General features: G+C 32.3%; 1 protein-coding gene across 1 annotated transcript in view; it reads right to left on the reverse strand.

The window, feature by feature from the left end:
* Positions 1-20,382, reverse strand: part of LOC114338817 (uncharacterized) — a 373,188-nt gene that overhangs the window by 22,204 nt on the left and 330,602 nt on the right. Inside the window, exon 3 of the mRNA XM_050643757.1 lies at positions 15,723-15,880. Within this exon, the coding sequence (XP_050499714.1) occupies positions 15,723-15,880 (158 nt within the window). The remainder of the gene's footprint in view (positions 1-15,722; positions 15,881-20,382) is intronic.

The raw sequence follows: 20,382 nt of genomic DNA on the forward strand, positions 1-20,382 counted from the left end.
CAACTATACTAGCGATAGAAGACACTAGTGAAGAAGCGACTGATAATTTGTAAGTATCAGTAAATATAATACATATCCGGATCAGAAAATGGCGAATAAGATTAAATGAATCTAAATCTGCACTTATTAACTTTACAAATAAAGAAAATTTCCAAGTTAGAATAAATGATACCCAAGTTCCTTATGCAACATCAGCAAAATACTTGGGCATCACCCTACACGTGAGGCTGCGCTGGAAAGTCCATGTAAAAAAGAAAAGAGGGAAGCTTGATATGAGATATAAGAAATTGTATTGGATGATTGAAAAAAATTCAACATTATTCATTAATAATTAATTATCCATTTACAAAGAAGTACTGAAGCCAATATGGGTATATGGGTGCCAACTCTGGGCCTAGTAACCTATATATTATTCAGAGATTTCAAAACAAAGTACTGAGGAAAATTGTTGATGCTGCTTGGTATATCCGTAACAGCAACCTCCACCAGGACCTGGTAGGGAAACTGTAACCGAAGTAATCAAGAAACAGCAGCAAGTTACGAGTAGAGGCTGCATAGTTATGTGTATGTCGAGGCAATCCAGCTTCTTGACAACACTGAACCACACTGAACTAAAGAGAAGACGCATAAGGACAAAACCATTTGAGTTAGTGTAAATGTGTAACAGCATTGTTTATCTACACAAGTTTATGTATCTACATTTTTATCTATATTATCTACATTATGTATTAGTATCTACATTGTTTATGGTCTAGTTATACAATGATAACAGTTTAGTGTAAAAAGCAGAGACTAGTGCTGTGGTATTACTGCATGTTAGTTGTTGTAGTGTATTAGTTAATAGATAAAATGAGACGCTCAGAGCAACAATGGCCTAAGTCTTAAATTAAGCATTTTTGAAGTTATACTTCTTTACGGGCGTAATGACGGTGAAATTTTATATGGTAAAACCTAGCGACCGGGAGCATGCGCATTATAACTTTGTTCTGATTGGATGTTCAAATGACATGACAAAAATTATCCAATATGGCAGCTGTGGGACTGTGGTTTGGTTATAATGTATGCTTGTTGCGTTTTAAAATTTGTAGGAAGAGAAACAACAAACAAAAAGTTAGTTAATGGTTATACTGCCTTTTTAAATAGTTTTCATATTATATTTTTGGACTTATTTACATAGAAGAGATAATTGTTGCATGCCAATGTGAAAGCTCATCAAACTGTGACTAGTATGCCTGCCGCAGATCTCGCTTATTCAAAGCTAAAGAATCTTTCACTGGTAAGTGTTTTATAAATAGTTGATCAAATTTTGTTATGATAATTGAACATAGCCACTTTGCACGGCGCAAGTGATTGCGAAATTTATTAGTCGTTATACGGGCTCCGATACCTACCTTGAACCTACCAAAATACATAAGTAGTATGTAATACTTTTATTTACATAATTTGATTACCATGAAAATGTCTATCAATATTCACCTAATATATTGTTTTCTTACTCTATGTTTTGTTGTATTTTTTCAATTCTAAATCATTTCAATTCAAAATCAAAATAATTTGATTTACATAAGTTAAAAATGTCAAAAGGTTAATCTGTTTAGTTAGACGATCTTCGCACATAATGACAAGCTGTCTCTGTGGCGAAGTTTTAATGCGAGCGAATCCCAATACAACGCAAATACCAGCCGCGTGGTAAGTTGGTTCGAATCCCAATAGAAACTTTTATTTTTTTTATACATTTTATGATTGTAAGTATATTTATTATATAATTTTATTTTCAGAAAATACGTATTTAGTTAAAAAATTTTCCGACAATTAATGTTCAGAAATCATTTGTGGCATTTTTAATGTGTTTGTGTGTGTTTTATTTTTTTATTATTTTAATTTTTGGCACTGTTTTAATAAAAATGTTTGAGAAGTAGTTAGTATAAATTAATTTAATATTTAAATAAAATATAAATAAAAAGTATATTAATTTCGTTTATAATCATATAATCATATAATAGAAGTATAACTTCTTACGTGCGTACAAAGTACACACACATTCTTTTTTAGATTAATATATCAATAAAAGCAGCAACATTAAATCTTCCGCTTAACAAGGGTCTACACAACCTACCTCTACATTTGGCTAAATGGCGCTACCTAATTTGTAGCGCCATCCCATAAGCATAATGGAAATACGAATGCAAAGATTGCATTTATCTCAAAATTTCGTTTTTGGGATTAGGCCACTGTTGCTCTGAGCGCCTCAAATAAGAGTAAGCCATAGGGCAAGCCCTTAGATTTAAGTATTTGTTGTTTATTAAGTTAGGTCAGAAAATAACTTATAATTGGTCATTTGTGACCAGATAGCAGTATACAAACATCGTACAGTTGTTATACAAAAAAAAACTTTCATTCTTACCAATGCAAGGTAGAAGCAATGAATTGTATTGAACATTTAACGTGAATAGTGTTACTTTATTAGCAAACTACATTTAGTTTTGGTTTTCTAAAAGTTTTATGTTACTGGCTTGCGTCACGTAGTTCTTCATTACCTTCCTCTCCCCAGTCATTTTATCGATTTCCTTCTCATGGTATGACAAAGGTCCAATATTATCTTCAACTCATCTGCTGTGTTGAAATCTAAGAAAAACGTGTGATGCACCAGAGGAATAAACGATAGCAGATCGATCATGTCTTGCTTTTCAACTCATCAACAGGTCTCTTTAAGGGATAAAGTTTTTCGTATGGCACTATATCTTTAAAGTTACGGGCATTCCTTTTTTTCCAGTCAGATTTGTGTTTAGAACATTCAACTCCGCCACATTCTGCAATGTTTCCTTGTACATTTTCTCGTAAGGATTATCCCTTTGTAGTCTGATCAGTTGAATTTTCAACCAGTTTACAGGATTGTGTAAGTGTTTTTCATCCTCTTTCTCATACTTCTATCTAAATTTTTTTTTCTCTGATTCTGGCCTTGGTTTAGAACTAGAACCTTTAGCCACGTATTTGTATATCTTGTCACTACTCAGGTGTAATGTGTAGTGTGTGTGTGTTGAGTAAGTGTCTTGTTACTTTGCAAATCCGTCTATCTAAATTAATAGTTGAAAAAATGTTTATTTGTCTTTTTATTTATAATGAACTTCTATTTACTTCTACACTTTTCCACAATATTAAGCCAGTCTTCTGGAACATATATGACATTTTCTTTTGCTGCTGAGTCTACACTGCCAAAATCAGTATAGTTTGGCAAATGTGAATGGCTTAAAACCAAAAACTTTTGATCTATGCCATTGATAATGATAATATATTATATCATCAATCTAGGCTATTGATTACGTTCAAAATAAGAGAGCTGAAAGGAACTACAACGTTAACGGGATTTTATTTTCTCATATGGTCAATGTACCTCTAAATTTGAAAAAATCGCTAAGTGCTACTATTTAAATGGGTGAGTTTTTGAGAAAAGGGTGAATTAGTCCCTAGGCACAGGGTGAATTACTGTGAGTTCTATGAACTTTTGGTACAAACAAGTCTACAGGAAAATTGTTCCAGGGTAAATTTAATATTGAAATATCACATTTTAAAGTCAAAAATATTTTTTTTTACAAAAATATATTCAAAAGAAAAGCAAAAAAATACACGAAAGAAAGCAATTTTGTTTTCTGTCCCATAACTTTTTTCTACAGGGATATAGGTATAGGCATTGCTTCAGCGAAAAATAATTTTCATCCTTCCTCTTCAAAGTGACGTTTGGTAAAAGTCTCTAGTTTTTATGGTTTCTGAAATAGGATTTTTCAAATTTCGCGGGCACAGTATTTTTGGGATATTTTCCCCATTATTTCGCAAACATTGTTATGTAACTTCTTTCTACGCATTTCTAGGTATATGCAATGGCACATTAAGTAGAAAGTAAAGTTAATTACCTTTAAACCGGTCTATTGTATTTGGTTATACGACTATTTTTAAGCAAGTTGTGCTTTTTCAAGGTTTTATACTTCTAATGATTTTTGATATTTTTTAGGATTATTTTTTAAATTATTCATTACGATTTTAGGTATAACATTGTGGAATAAACAAGCTTATTTTCTTTACTTTAAAATGGTGCATTGCAAAAAAAATCTAGGACTACTTTTAACAAGATATCAATAGGATATCCAAGGATATCCGTAATTTAAGAAAAATTTTAAAATTTTTAATTTTTTTCAATTAGAAGAATATAATTGCATATTCTAACATAATTTTTAACTCCAAATAACTTTTCTTAACACTTTTCGATACTGTGAAATATCGAAAAGTGTTATTAAGGAATGCAAGGACTGCAAGGACTGCAAGGTAATAGTTAGTGAGACAGTAAGCCAACAACATAAGCTGCTTGTTCTGGACATCGAAGTAAAAAGCGAAACTAAACAAAAATATCGGAGAGGACCACAAAAAATCAAGTGGTGGTGAAGTGGTGAAGTACAAGGAAAAATAAAAGAAAAAGAAAATTATATAAAAAGTGGCAAGAAACCAGATCTGACACAGATCTTCAAAACTATATGGTGGCGAAAAAGGAAGCGAAAGTAGCAGTAGCAAAAGCCAAAGCAGAAGCGTATTCAAACCTATTCGATCAACTTGACACCAGGGAAGGCGAAACGAAGATATATAAAATAGCCAAAAAGAGAGCAAAGAAAGCAAAAGATTTTAATCAGATTAGATGTATCCGAGATGAAAATAATAAAATACTAGTTCACGAAAGGGATGTCAAATAGAGATGGAGAAAGTACTTTGACAGCTTATTAAATGAAGAATTTGACAGACAGCCTGTAGAGTCAACGGATACAGTAGCAGCAATGGTCACCAAAATAACCAACGAGGAAGTGGCTCAAGCGCTTCAAAAAATAAAGAAAGGAAAAGCGGTAGGACCAGATGATATTCCTGGGGAAGTATGGAGAGCATTGGGAGAGACAGGAACAAGGTGGCTAGCAGGTCTATTTAATAGAATTATGGAAGTTGGACAAACGCCAGACGAATGGAGAAGCAGTATACTGGTACCTGTTTACAAAAACAAGGGAGATATACAACAATGTACAAACTACAGGGCTATAAAACTGCTTAGCCACACCATGAAAATATGGGAAAGAGTAATTGATAGACGGATACGTGAAGAGACCGAAATATCCGAGAATCAATTTGGCTTTATGCAGGGTAGATCAACAACAGATGCAATTTTCATTATAAGGCAGTTGATGGAAAAATACAGGAGTAAAGAAACAAACGCTCATATGGTATTCATTGATCTTGAGAAAGCATATGATAGAGTTCCTCGAGAGATTCTGTGGTGGGCACTCAATAAGAAAGGAGTCCCTGGTGGATATGTAAAGATTGTGAGTGATATGTATGAGGGAGTAACGACTAGTGTTAGGACAGGTGTGGGAGAGACTGATAAATTTCATGTGAAAGTAGGATTGCACCAAGGCTCTGTGCTTAGTCTCATTAGTTTTGGACCAGATAACAGTGAAACTACAGGGTAACATTCCATGGTGCTTAATGTATGCTGATGATGTCGTGTTAGTAGGAAATAGTGAAAGAGACTTGGAACAAAAACTGGAACAGTGGAGACAAGCTCTGGAGGAAAAAGGTTTAAAACTTAGTAGGACAAAAACAGAGTATTTGGAATGTTCATTTAAAGATGGAGCTACTACAAATAAAATGGTATCTTTGGATGGTGAAATGATTGTGAAAAGCAATAGTTTTAAGACCTAGGATCGGTATTACAGAGTAATGGAGAAATAGATGGAGATGCATGCAGTAGAATTAGGGCTGGATGGATGAAGTGGAAAGAAGCGAGTGTGGTGTGAGAAGTGGTGTGTTGTGTGACAGAAAAATTCCAATGAAGCTGAAGGGAAAATTCTATAAAACAGCCATAAGACCGGCTATGATGTACGGAACTGAATGTTGGGCAGTGAAAAAGAAAGAGGAACAACGAATGCATGTGGCGGAAATGAGAATGCTTAGATGGATGAGTGGAGTGACAAAGAAGGATAAAATTAGAAATGAGTATATTAGGGGAAGTCTAGGTGTGGCACCAATTGATGCCAAAATGAGAGAGAATAGGTTAAGATGGTTTGGTCATGTTCAACGTCGAGACGTTAATCACCCAATCCGAAGAATAACTGAAGTGCAGATTCCTGGAAGGAGTAGGAGAGGAAGACCAAAGAAGACCTGGGGGGAGACGATAAGGCAGGATATGTTGGTAAAGGGGATTAACATTGATATGTCCCAAGATAGAATTGGGTGGAGAAATGCAATTAGGGAAGCCGACCCCGCATAGGGATAAAGCAAATGAATGATGAAGAGAATGATGATCGAAAAGTGTTATTAAGAAAGGTACTAAGGTATTAAGAAAGTGTAAAGGTACTTTACTCTTGAGCGAAATTTATATTTTTTAACATACCTCGTACACTATTGATAAAATTTTTTATCTGAAGATTGCATCTTAGGTTCTAGACTATGCAGAGCATTTTATAAAGAATAATCTTTTTTCATAAAGTTAATTATAAAAAAGTTGTCCATATGGTTCCAACTTAGTGGGACCTATTGCATGTGTAGGTATATGTATGTCAAACTTTGAAGAAGCATATTGTTTAAAAATAGTCCTAGGATTTTGTACAATACACCATTTTAAAGTAAAGAAAATAAGCTTTCTTTTTTATTGCACAATGCTTATATAGTATTTTTACTACAAAAGCAAGATTACGTAGGTCAAAATTTTTGACGTAAGAGCACTGTCAAAGCATTAGAATCATAGAGGTATATATTAACATAGAGGGAGCCTACCTTCCGCGCTTCCTGACGACAAGATCTCATGGACTGGTTTGCTGCATCTCTTTCTAACACATTGTATCGACAATCTATGATGACATTCAGTGTGAATATAGGCACGGAAGAGGAGGACAACTGTAGCAGCTTTACTATGCGTAAGAGTGAAACAGCACTAATCCAAATAAAAAAGATGGTGTCGTCACTTCGCTCTGAATGACACTCTCTCTATGCTAATAGGGCTTTTCATTCACAGTCATTTGTTTCGAGCTTCTGTCATATCTCGTATAATCCGTGTATGTTAATAATGATACACAGATTATACAACATATGACAGAAGCTCGAAACAAATGACAATCGATGAAAAGCCCTATATATAACTCTATGATTAGAATGTGACTTTTCATCATGGCCACGTTTATGTCATTACTTGTCAGAGATATTTTTCTTTGTTTCTGTTTACTATAAAAATAATACCTATAATTATTTATTCTAATTAATTATTTCAATTGGTTTTTATTACTTGTCGAAATATATTAATTAGCAACAATATTATCATAGTGGAGGCATAATCATTAAAATAGATTATTTCACAGCTCACAGCATAATTATTGACCGCAACCAGCAACACTGAACTGTCATTTGCGTTTGAATGTATGACTAGTGTACGAATGTCTAAAATATTTAACTAAAATTAGTATTTTTTGGAATATTGAACTTAAATAATTGTTTTAGAAAATTTATATTATTGATAATAATAAATGTTTTTGGTTATTTAATTAATATAATTCTAAAATTCTCAATGTAATCGCGATTACGTTTTTCTTATTAAAATACCATGTGGACGCTTATACAAGATCGGACAGTTCCGTGTTGGTGTCATGGTGTCGTATTTTTGCTGTGCTACACAAATTTCAATTCTAGAGTTGATGTTATGGAATATCATTATTTTCGTTAACATTAACAAATATTTTGGCATATCATTAATATATTTCGGCAATTGATGAAATCCGATTGACATCATTAATTAGGATAAAGAATTATAAATATATTATTTTTAAAACTTTAAAAGGGTAAACCCTGTAGTTGGCTGTATACCTTTGTTAAGACAACGTAGAATGAAGTAAACACTTCTGTTGTATGTAGGTATATAATTTATTAAAAAATTCTTAAAATTTATCCACAAGGGAGTGGAAGTACAACAAAACGTTTTCGGTCAAACTGACCATCGTCAGTGTAAACGTCCAGTGTACAAGTAATTGAAACTAGCCACTTGAATAGGTGTAAAACCTCAAAATAACATTATTGCTACATTATGAGCTGTGTAGTAATCGACAATAAGTCGATGTCTTAAGATTAAAAATATATCACATGTGGATGTATGTCATCCTTGCTCGGAATTTACACAAGGTTGTGATCAGGTGAGAGGTTAACAACCAACAACAAGAGTTGGTTCCGATAGGATTCCTAAATAGATTTTGACGTGGACACCACAAGGGAAAAGCAAAACAGAAAGGACGAGAAAAAGCTGGAGGGAGGGAATTAAAAAAGAACTAGGTAGTCCATGTGGTGAGACCGCTCCCATCTGAAAAAATTTCTGATTCGGTTTGTTTGTGGATTCCTATTCAAAAATGTCCACTTTAAACAAATCTGAAGGGTGCCGGGCGAAATTTTTGGGCAGAAATTGTTTAAACAATTTTTTTAAACAAATACAAAAGATCACGTTTTTTTGCTCCGGAACATATATTTTTAAGTTTTATGGGTCATTCTAAACAGAAAAGGTAGGTATCTTGTAAATTTTCTCAAAAATTGATAGTTTTCGAGTTATAAGCGATTTAAAATCTGAAAAATGCGAAAATACGCATTTTCGAGGCCTAAAAACTCATATTTAAATTAGTATTTGTAAGGTTGCCAGATACTTAAATTAAAGATTAAACATTCAGCTTCAAGATTCTGAATAGTGATCGCGTCTAATCTTAATTTATACCGTTGTTTTTTAATTGTTAAATATGAGTGTTTATCCGATTATTTTGCCGGTGCGGCGAGCTCTATTTCAAAAATCTCCTACTTTCCTCCGAAAAATATTTTTTCTAGACTCTTTGGGATATTCTAAATAAAATAAGTTTCTTGACATTTTTCTCAAAAGTTGATAGTTTTAAATTTATAAACCATTTTAAATCCAAAAATGCGTTTTTTGCATTTTTCGGCATAAAAACAACAGTATAAATTAAGGTTAGACGCGATCACTCTTCAGAATCTTGAAGCTGAATGTTCAATTTTAGTATCTGGCAACCTCAAAAATACTAATTTAAATATGAGTTTTTAAGCCTCGAAAATGCGTATTTTCGCATTTTTCAGATTTTAAATCGCCTACTTAAAACTCGAAAACTATCCATTTTTAAGAAAAATTACAAGATACCTTTCTTGAAAGAGGAATCCATCCAGGTCTATGGTAAAACAGAGAAGAATGGCGGTTAGGAGTTATTTACATCTGCAGACTTTGCGTACATATCATGTTACAGATAGACAACTGCGAAATGATCCTTGAGCACCCCGTGGCTCCTAATATTCGGTTCGTAAAGTGCCAATTCCGTTAGAAACAGATTAAGGGAATTTGGAATCACAGCCAGAATGCCTGCTACTGCTCCACTGTTACGAGTGCACACCGTATAGCACGTTTAGGACCATTGGACTAATATTTGACAGGACTTTATCAGGACAAAAGTACCTATATCACAAGAATTTTAGAACCTCATATGGGATTGTGGCGAGGAGCTGTGGGTGAAATTTATGTATTTATGGATGGTAACGTTCGCCTACATATGACTCAAGCGCTTAATGACTATCTTGAGACAGAAGGTATTTGTCGTTTGGAGTGGCCTGCGATGTCACCAGATATGAACCACATTGAACATGCATGGGATGTCACGGAGCTGTTCATACCCAAAGAAGTACTTGAACCTATCATGAACTTACAATTTCCTCTAGAGAAGAATGGAAGAATCTGCCACATGAAATGATTGATGGACTTGTTACCAGTTTAGAGCTCCAATCCATGCTTGCATCGATGCCCGTGATAGAAATACACGATATTAAAATTGTTAGATACATTATAATTAGAAAATAATTTTTTAGTTTTTATTTTTTTTATTTAAAACCCCGTTATGATAGTTTTTTTTATAAATGATCTAAACTGAAAGTCAAACAATTAGGAATGCACGTCATAGATTTAATTACATCATAACCCACCAGTACAAACTTGACGACAAACAAATTCAACAAATGTTTCCTTATATATTAGTTTTTTTTTGCTACCGTTAGGTTTAGCAGGGCAGCGCTTTTGCCGAATAAAAAACATAAAATATGTATATTTACCAAAACAACTACCGGCTACACTGTTTCTCTTTGTCCTTAGGACTGTGAGACAAAGATTACTATCTGTAATAATAGTGTCAAAGTCATTTTGGAATAAAAGGTTATGTAAGATTATTGTTTGCTTATTTTTTTCTTCTTCTTTTATGGCTTTTGGGAGCTGTGTCCATTTAGACAGGAACATTTCTTAAAATTAACGCCTAACTAAACCCACCATATTATTACAACAAACCTATTCCGGACCTAATCGAACAATCAAGGATAGGGAAGGGAATGGGTTAAAAAATAAACTGTCATTAAAATAAGTTAAATGAATAAAATATAATTTGAAAACAATAATTTGACATTTTATTTAACCTCCAATATTATGACAGATGTCAGTTACCATTTATAATCTATCCAAATATAATAATAACGTCATATAAACTCGTCACTATGTCATTAATAATTCTACCCAATGAAATGCTTGCTGTAATAGGAATGGCATGTCAATAAAATCTGCTTATTCCATATATATTTCTTAAAATTTAGAATATGGCAACAAGGGAAAAATTACGTACATTCCTTATTGTTTGACGTTTCCTTTTTTTATAACAGTAGTTTCTAAAAATAGTTAATAGTAGCAAAAATTATGGGTGATGCATAACTTTTGAAACTATGTGTATATTCAAATATTGTTCAGATCATCCCGCCACTCCTCGATATAATCTCCATTAAAAATCGATGGGTGGCAATCTTTAAACTTTTCAACTTTAATTCATTATTGCCATAAACGTTAATTTACATACCATTTACCTGAAATTTACTGTATAAACAGTTTGGATTGTTTGGTAAATATATCGGTAAAAAATTAAGAGTATTAATTTGTAAAATACCTCAAGGCTATGAAGACGCTTTCTGTGTTTATATTTATAATTATAACTGGTTACTCGCCCAGGGTTACTGTCCTTCAACACCAGGAAATTTTTATTGACAGCCTATAAATATTTATATAAATAAATTACCGTCTATAACTAATAATACATCTTCAGGTATTGTCTAAAGTAAGTATTGACTTCGTAAATACGTCCGTAAAAGATTTAAAGATTTGAGTTTGCAGCTAATATGCACTTTTAATGATAATAAAACAAAGCTGCAAGGTTTTTCAAAGCCCATATAATTATGTATTTGGTTGAAAAAAATGCTTTTCAACGATATGATAAATTATTCATCTTTTAGAACAATAATGGATAAACAATTTTAAACAATAATGGATAATAAACTTTACTTATATACAGGGTGGCCGCATGAAAACGACACAGAGTCATTATCACATTATCAGGAACTACAACATTTTTGAAAAACTCTTGATTGATTTCTTGAAAAACGCCGCAGGTAAAAGGAATACCGTAAAATGGGGTGAGATTGATCTCCCGGGGTGAAATTGATCATTTGTCGTTGTATCACATATATGTAGATACAACCGGCAACAATGTAAAATTGTTTCTGGGCGTGGCACTATTCATTTCTTGGATCTTGACTATGATCACTTCACGTCGTTGGTAGTTTGCAATTGGCATTGGGAAGTAGTTCTGTGGCTTTGAAATTAACCATAATTTTTGTCCTATTTTTATAGTTTGTGTACTTTTGATGGTAGAGGAAGAACAGAGGTAAGTTCGCTATTTCTAGTGTTATAAAATTATTTTGTATGGTTCTGTAATAATAATTTTAAGTATCTAGCATTTTAACTAACGCCAGCTTTTTTAAGATGGCGGATAATATTGAATGGGGTGACATTGATCAAGTGATCAATCTAACCCCACGTTACGTACGTTTCAGAAATTAATTTATAATTTTTGTTACAGATTTAAGAATATCAATCAAAATGAGAAGAACGTACAAAAGACAATTAGGCAGTAGAACATATGGCAATTTTAATGAAGAACAAGTTAATCAAGCGTTGCACGATGTATTGGAAAATGGATTATCGCTAAGAAAAGCCGCAAAAAAATACAAATTGTCCTACGGGACTTTAAATAACAAGTACCATGGAAGGAAGATTAAGAAAATAGGTGGACAATGTGTATTCACATATGAAGAAGAAGTAGCCATTATAAATAGCATTTTAACGTGTGCAGATTGGGGATATCCTCTAAGTCAGCGTTTCCCAAACTTATTTTTCCGTGGCCCGGTTATTTTTTTCTTTATCTTTCGTGACCCACTAATTTTTTGCCTACTCTGGTGTGAGTGCACAAGAAAACGTATTTAAATATTTATTAGTTTTATATAATTTAATAAAGAATGTCAATGTAATAAAACAAAATAAAAATCAAATAATTTATTAATGAGAAGTATGCAGTTTTTTCTGACCAAGGGCCTCTAAGGCATGTAGTGCTGTTAATATATATATGCAGTTGTTTCTGGTTAACTAAAAATTTCACGTTTGGAGGAAAAGATGGTAATTTTATCCTCACGTCTAGTTTGACTTCCAAACGGTTCCTATGTTTATTTTTGAGGAAAACCAGTATTGACAACCCTGCCTGACACTTATAGGTCGTAACAAAAGGAATTAGAAACTTTATCGCTTTTTCTGTTAAAACTGGGTACTCCTGGCGGCAAGACAGCCAAAAATCTGTCAGTGTTATTTTGTCAAATATGTCTTTGAGTGTCCTATCACACGATAGTTTAATTACTGACTCAATATCTCAATCCGGAAGTCCTATCTTGGATTCTACGTCCATTGTAAATGGATTCCTTATCCATGCGATGGCGAGGCGACCCGGCATTTTGCTTTCGTGGCCCGGTACCGGGTCGCGACCCACCATTTGGGAAACCAAGATTTTCAAAATAATTGAAAATGACATATCCACTGTTCCCTTCAAGGAAGTAGTTGCCTTACTACCAGATCCGACACTTGAGACGATTTCTGATAGGATACAAAAATATCATTTTCGCGGAGAAATTAATATAAAAGAATGTTAAATCAAATTTTCTTTTTTTAATAATTGTTCTGAATTACATTTTTAGTTGTTAAAATATGTTTTTTTTTTTGTAAAAATAAAGAATAGTACAATAAAAATAGTGTGATCATTCTCATCCCGCATGATCAATCTCACTCCTTTGTAAAAATTCGAAAAACTGTCTGACCGAATTAGTCAGGGTTAAGATTGATCATATTATATTTAAAAGCACTACTGTTTCATGCTATAAAATCATCATGATCAATCTCACCCCAGTCACGGGTCTAAGATTGATCACCCTTTTTTTATGAGATAAGTGGATTTTCTTAATAATTAAAACAAAACTAGTGTTAAATCATTACTCTTTAGATATTAATATAACACGTGAAGTGTTTAAATATAGAACAGTCACAAAAACGTTTAAAATATAAATCAAATAAAGTTAAAATTGATCAATCTCACCCCATTTCACGGTATACATTTTCCGAGTATTTTCAGAATACAATTGAGAACAGAAATGTGCTTTATTGTTGAAATGCTTACAAAGAGTCAGAAAACAAAACAATAACAAATACTTTCCTAAATTACATAAGTCGTCAATATAACTACAAAAAAAAATAATGAAGTAAAACAAAAAAAAAGGTATTACGCGTGAAAAATCCCAAATATATACATACAAATATAAAAAAAAATAGTCCGTCCGCTATAACTTTCCCATGCGGTACGATTCATTTTCAATTAAATTAAGTCAAAACATAAATTGAAGCGAACGTCGATGTGTATATACATTTTGTATACTATATATACTACACACATCGGCGTACGTTTCACTTTCTGTTTTGACTTAATTTGATTGAAAATGAATCGTACCGCATGGGAAAAGTTATAGCGGACGGACTATATATATATACCAAAATCCCAATAAAAAATTTGGTTGAAGAAAATAGAATCTCCAAGTTCAAAATCAGTATACGTTAAAAAAATGTATTTTTTTGCATCCCATAAAGCAATTTTTTTCATTCTTTTCTTATTTCCAAGTAAGTCGAATGGAGCCATCCAACTAAATTAGTAACTGCGAAAGATCCTTTGGTTTTTTAAAATAAGTTAATGTGTTTAATAGACAACAAAATTTTTAATTTGTTTAAATTAATTATACAGCTCTCAAAAGACAATATTTGTATTTTGAACGTTAAAAGGTACACGTGTAGTAACTTTTCCTAAAAAAGTCTGGAAACTGTATAGTTTTATTTTATTATAAAAACATTAATTTCTTATAACAAAACTATCTTTGGCATTTAGGAATGCATGAGTTAGGTGGCTCTACTCGAGTTACTTGTGAATAAAAAAGAATGAAGAAAATTGTTCCATGGGAAGCGAAGAAAATACATTTTTTTTAACGTATAACGATTTTGAACTTTAAGATTCTATTTTCTTCAACCTGATTTTTGATTAATATTTTGGTATTTTTGGTATTTTTCAGGCGTAATACCGATCGTTTTTATTATTATAATACTTAGGAGTCTTGTATTTGAATTACAAGGCCTCTAACATATATCCTCTATATTATACTGACTCCTTATGTACTTGAAGATATGAAAATTGCTATATAGAAAGAGGACCGAAATAAAAAGGTAATGGTTCAAAAATTATCATCCTATTGTTTATAACTTCGTCGCACCACTCAACGCAATTAATTTTTTTCTTGTAAAAGAAGCATCCTACAGCGTCCTTTCCAATAACGTTTTCTTAATGTAATTCAATCTAATAGTTACCGAGATATTTCTATTTGTTTATAAGCCAATAAAATGTTTATCTATAATTTTAACACCTTCCTGAGGCCGCTTAAATAGTCCAATTTCAATTCTGTAAAGTACGTTTGATAGGTATAGTGCCTTTTTATACGGAAATCATAGTTATTTCGATGTATCGTAATTATTATGGTTAATATTGCGACCGTAAATTGTTAATTAACAATTTAATTGTTGCTAAACTATTAATTCAATTTCCATCGGTTCCTGGAAATCTCATCTATACCACAAAAGCTTTTATGTCATAAAGTTACTTAATTATTGATAAGTAGGTAATTATGTACTTACCTAAAATTTTATTTGAAAATAAACGATTTTGTTGGGAAACCCGGATTTTTCGAGGAACATTTTCATCCAAGCAAATCGGGAAAAATATCTCTATGTAGAATTAAATTACGGTGAATTTTTATTTGGGTGTTTTTGGTGTAAAATTAAAATCTTCGGAGTTACAGAGCAATAATTGAAAAAAAAACACGATTTCGGAGCGCTAATTTGTTTATAAAAAAATAGCACACTATCTGAGGACTTTGCATACCTATATTATTAATATAAAATCATAAAATTCGATTCTCGCAATAAAATTGCATAACTTTTCCCACAAATGGCCCATTTTCCGGTAATCTGCCCAGACTATTATAAATTTAGGATAATAAGATAGTAATAAACACTAGAAGATGAGACAGAGAAAAAACAAGGAATCAGCGCTATTATTTGTTTGAGATCAAACCTTTAATAGATTGTTGTCTATATCAATAAATTATGTAAAAATTCTTTTATATGAAAGAAGAAAATGATAATTAAGATCGAGTTAACTTACTCTGGTTCCTGAAATCCTGCAGGTAACACGTTCCTCTTAGTTAGCGTGTGATTTTTTAAGGAATATATGGAACACTTAACGTGAAGAGTATCCTTCGTAGTTTGTCCATCACTCTCCACATTTTCAATGACAAGAGTTTGATAGTAGATTTGTTTTCCCTGAAAAGATGTATTCAATTAGTATAAAATAGTTATTAATCCATTAATTTATTAACTATACAACAAAATTTGGGGAAAAGAAATATATTCAATAACAATGTATGGTATCGAGATCTGGTCACTTAAAATAAAATTGCTAAACCGTATTGAAGGGTTCGAAATGTAATATCTCCGAATGTTGCTTCACATTCCATGGGTCATCGTAGTACGAATGAAGAGGTCTTACGCAGAGCTAACACGCAAATGGTACTTCTAAATATGGCTAAATATTAGAAAGTCTCACATTTGGGCCATATTTAAGAGACGACAAATCATGGCTCAGAGACATAAGAAACTGGCGCCACATTGTTGATATAAGTATAATAATTAGAAGAGCAGAAGAATCTCTAAGCATAATCTAACCAGAATGAACACCTACAAGTTGCACAGCGTACGGCACCAGAAGAAGAAAAATGTTCAGAATATAATATCCAGTCTTTTGAGACAAAAAACGAAGAAGAAAATAATCCAGCAGATAAGAAAAATGTACGGAAATGTACAAAAATGAATAGTAAGAAGGTGAGATTACGTAGTACAAGGATCAAATTTATGAGGTTTTAAAAGCAAAATACATTTGTTTTTTAACGAGTTTAAATGACTCACGGTGGCGCCCAACGTGGGGCAATTGTGTAACACTACTAACAATCACCAAAAAATTTTGTGAGCCTGTTGTTTAATAAGAGAATGCTAGGCTAAATGATTTACTGAATTGACTACTTTCACAAGTGTAGGATCGTTCTTGTCAATATAAAATATACAATAAAATCTTCTTCTTCTTCCTCTTTATAAACAATAATACTTGTTCATTGGCGGATTGATACCTCTATGGAAAGTTGTCTCTCCATCTTTTGAGCGGTCGGCCTATACTTCTATTACCGATTTGTGATTTATCTCTTGCTATTTTGACCACACGTGTCCCCCCCCCCCATTCTGGTCATGTGGTTATTTCATTCTTTTTTTGTTTAGTGTTCATTGGTTTATACACTGTACGTTACATTGTCTTCTAATGTCTTCACTCCTCTTTCGATCTCTCAGCGTATTTCCTGTAATTCTTCTCAGTACTCTCATCTCTGCCGTTTCCAGTAGTCTTTGTGTTTTGGCTGTATTGAGTCTTGTTTCTGATCATCTCGGGTCTCATTATTGATCTTACATTGGCTTTATAAATTCTTGATTTCATCTCAGTGTTAATATGTCGGTTTCGCCACATAGTGTTATTAATCCTGCCAGTCTATTTGCTTTCTGTACTCGATTTTTCACTTCTTTGTCCAGGTCTCCGTAACTTGACAATGTAATTCCAAGGTATTTTACTGCCACTACTTGATCAATACTGATACCATAAATTTCTATTTTACATCTGATGGTTCTTTACTGATTACTATTGTTTTAGTTTTCTGAGACGAAATTGTCATATTGAATTTTTTGCTCTTATGTTAAATCTGTGGACTAATCTTTGCAGACTATTCTCATCTTGGGCTCTCGTCGTCTTCAATCGGCGCATCGTAGCTTGCGTCGTCTGCGTATATAGTCCAGGGCGCATCTGTTTTGAGATGGACGTTGAGAGGTGACTCAAATTTTTTTGCAGAAATTGCTTGAACATGACTCGAATAATCATATTTGAGTTATCCTCCCACTCAAAATGGTCCGGAACATTGTTTAAATAATCAAAATGTCAAAATACGAAGGAAAAATTCGATTTTTTATTGGTTTTTTGATTATAACTTAAAAACTATTCATTTCTGAGAAAAGTTGCACTGACATAAAAGTTGCGTAATTAAATTTCCTATAATATACAGTTGGTTAAAAATTTAAAAAATAGTCACCCTTGTTGCAAAATAGCAATACTTACGAAAAAAACCATACAAAAACAAGTATTCGCATTTTACGTTTTTCAACCATTTATGCTACACTTAGGACCTTCATATTTTACTCAAAAAAACTTTATAATATAGTAAAACAACACTGTAAATTTCATTAAGATAAGATAGAAATTCATTAAGATAATAGATTTTGCAAAATAAATTTTACAATCCAGCTTTCGCAAAAAAAATTAATTTTTTTTAAATGTTGCAGGACTGAAAATAAAGCAGATAGCAAGTTGAATTTTTTTGCTTATAGAAGTGTACTGTACCTTTCATTTACAATTTGCAAAATTAAAATCGATTAATTACCACGGTGTCAGGAAATTTTTTAAATAAATATTAATTTTTGGTGCTACGCGCAGGACAGCGGTGTTCGATTCACACAAGTTGATTTCCACCAAAATTTCTTCCAATCTTTATCTAATATATTATTTTCTTACTCTATATTTTGTTGTATTTTAATATTTTAATTCCACAAAAATCAAACTAATTTTATTATTGTTTGTGAAATATTTTTTAAACAATTGCATATGTTTAAAAATAATAAACTTTTATTCTCTAAGTTAAAATATATGAACAAAGATAGTTTTTGCTAAAAAAAGTGTTATTTCAAAGGATAAAGTATGTGTTTTTATTTTGAAATAAACAAATTTATTTATTTATATCGAAATGTAATAAAAATTAAAATGTATCAATCATTATCAAAGGTCATTGGAATGCCCAATCAGAGCAAACTATCCGCTGTCCTGCGCGTAGCACCAATAATTAATGTTTATTTAAAAACATTCCCGACGCCGTGGTAGTTAATAGATTTTAATTTTGCAAAATGCAAATGAAAGGTACAGTACACTTCTATATGCAAAAAATTTCAACTTGCTATCTGCTTTATTTTCAGTCATGTAACATTTTGAAAACATGAATTTTTTTTGCGAAAGCTGGATTGCAAAATTTATTTTGCAAAATCTATTGAACCGATCCTTATGAAATTTACACTATTGTTTCACTATATTATAAAGTTTTTCTGGGTGAAACATGAAGGTCCAAGTGTAGCATAAATGGTTGAAAAACGTAAAATGCGAATACTTGTTTTTGTATGATTTTTTTCGCAATTATTGCTATTTTGCAACAAGGGTGACTATTTTTTAAATTTTTAACTAATTCTATACTGTAGGAAATTTAATTAAGCAACTTTTATGTCAGTACAACTTTTCTCGGAAATGAACACTTTTAAGGTTATAATCAAAAAACGAAGACAATAATCGAATTTTTCCTTCATTTTTTGACATTTTGATTATTTAAACAATGTTCCGGACCTTTTTGAGAGGGAGGATAACTCAAATATTATTATTTGAGTTATTTTCAAGCAATTTCTGCAAAAAAATTTGAGTCACCTCTCAAAGTCCAAATGTACTAATATTTTTACAGATGCGCCCTGGTCTAATAAGAGTATCTTTACTTCTGTGTTTCCCATTCTATCTCCTCTTCCTTTGTTGACGTTTTTGATGATTTCGTCCATGATTAAATTGAAGACCATAGGACTCAATGAGTCTAGAAGAAAATCAGATGAAACAAATATAAAAAATTACCGTATTTATACAGATGTACTTACAACAAAGAAAAACAAGCAAACCAACAATTGTCTACGCTTTACAAAGTTTAAAATGAAAAAAGCTGCTTAAATACAATGAATTACTAACCAAATACTGCTCTTTTTCTTCTTAGCCTTCTATCGTCCACGTTTGGAAATAGGCCTCTCCCAACTCCTTCCATCGGTCTCTATCCTGAGCAACATATTTCCAATTTGTTAAGGCTACTCTTTTAATATCATTAACCCACCTCATATGTGTTCGTACTCTCGGTCGTTTACTTTCGTAAGATCTCTAGTGTTGTATTGTTGCATTCCAACGTTGGTCTTTTTGTCTAGCACTGTGGCCTGCGAAGCTCCATTTAAGTTTGGCAGCTTTTGTTGTTATGTCCCTCTATTTTTGTTTTGATCTTCCAAGTCGTTCCTCTTTTGTCTGACAGAGGTAAACATTGCTCTTTCCATTTCCCTTTCTGTTGTGGCTAGTTTATTTATATTTGCCTTGGTTAGGGTCCAGGTTTGACATCCATATGTCATGATAGGAAGGATGCACTGGTTGAACACTTTACTCCTCAATTATTGGGGTATTTTGCGGTTCTTAAGTATCCAACTAAGTTAACTAAAACTTAGTTGGAAATACTGCTCTGATCTTCGATAAAAGGCTACTGAAGATAGCTGTTCAGTGAACCTTGAGGGCTATCGTCTTTAGGTTATAAATTAATAATAATTACTGGCCGTGCTTATTTTTATATTTTATTTTGTTCTTACATGAATGAAATGGATTTGCTACTGTGATTTTCTGTGTTTTTAGAAGTTGAATAAAGCTATGGAAAGGTCCAAGAAGAAAACCTCGAATACTTAGATCCGTTTTTCCTTAAAAAAAAACATTAAACTCTTTCAGTCGATGGTTCCAGAGTTGAACTTTTTTATGCTTCACTGTCATCAAATTCACAGCTATAAATTCTTGTAAGTGATTATTTGAAGTTTTCTCTATAATCGTAAGCTTATTGATTACCATTTCC

The sequence above is a fragment of the Diabrotica virgifera genome, chromosome 2 (genome assembly GCF_917563875.1).
Source record: "Diabrotica virgifera virgifera chromosome 2, PGI_DIABVI_V3a".
Classification (NCBI taxonomy): domain Eukaryota; kingdom Metazoa; phylum Arthropoda; class Insecta; order Coleoptera; family Chrysomelidae; genus Diabrotica; species Diabrotica virgifera.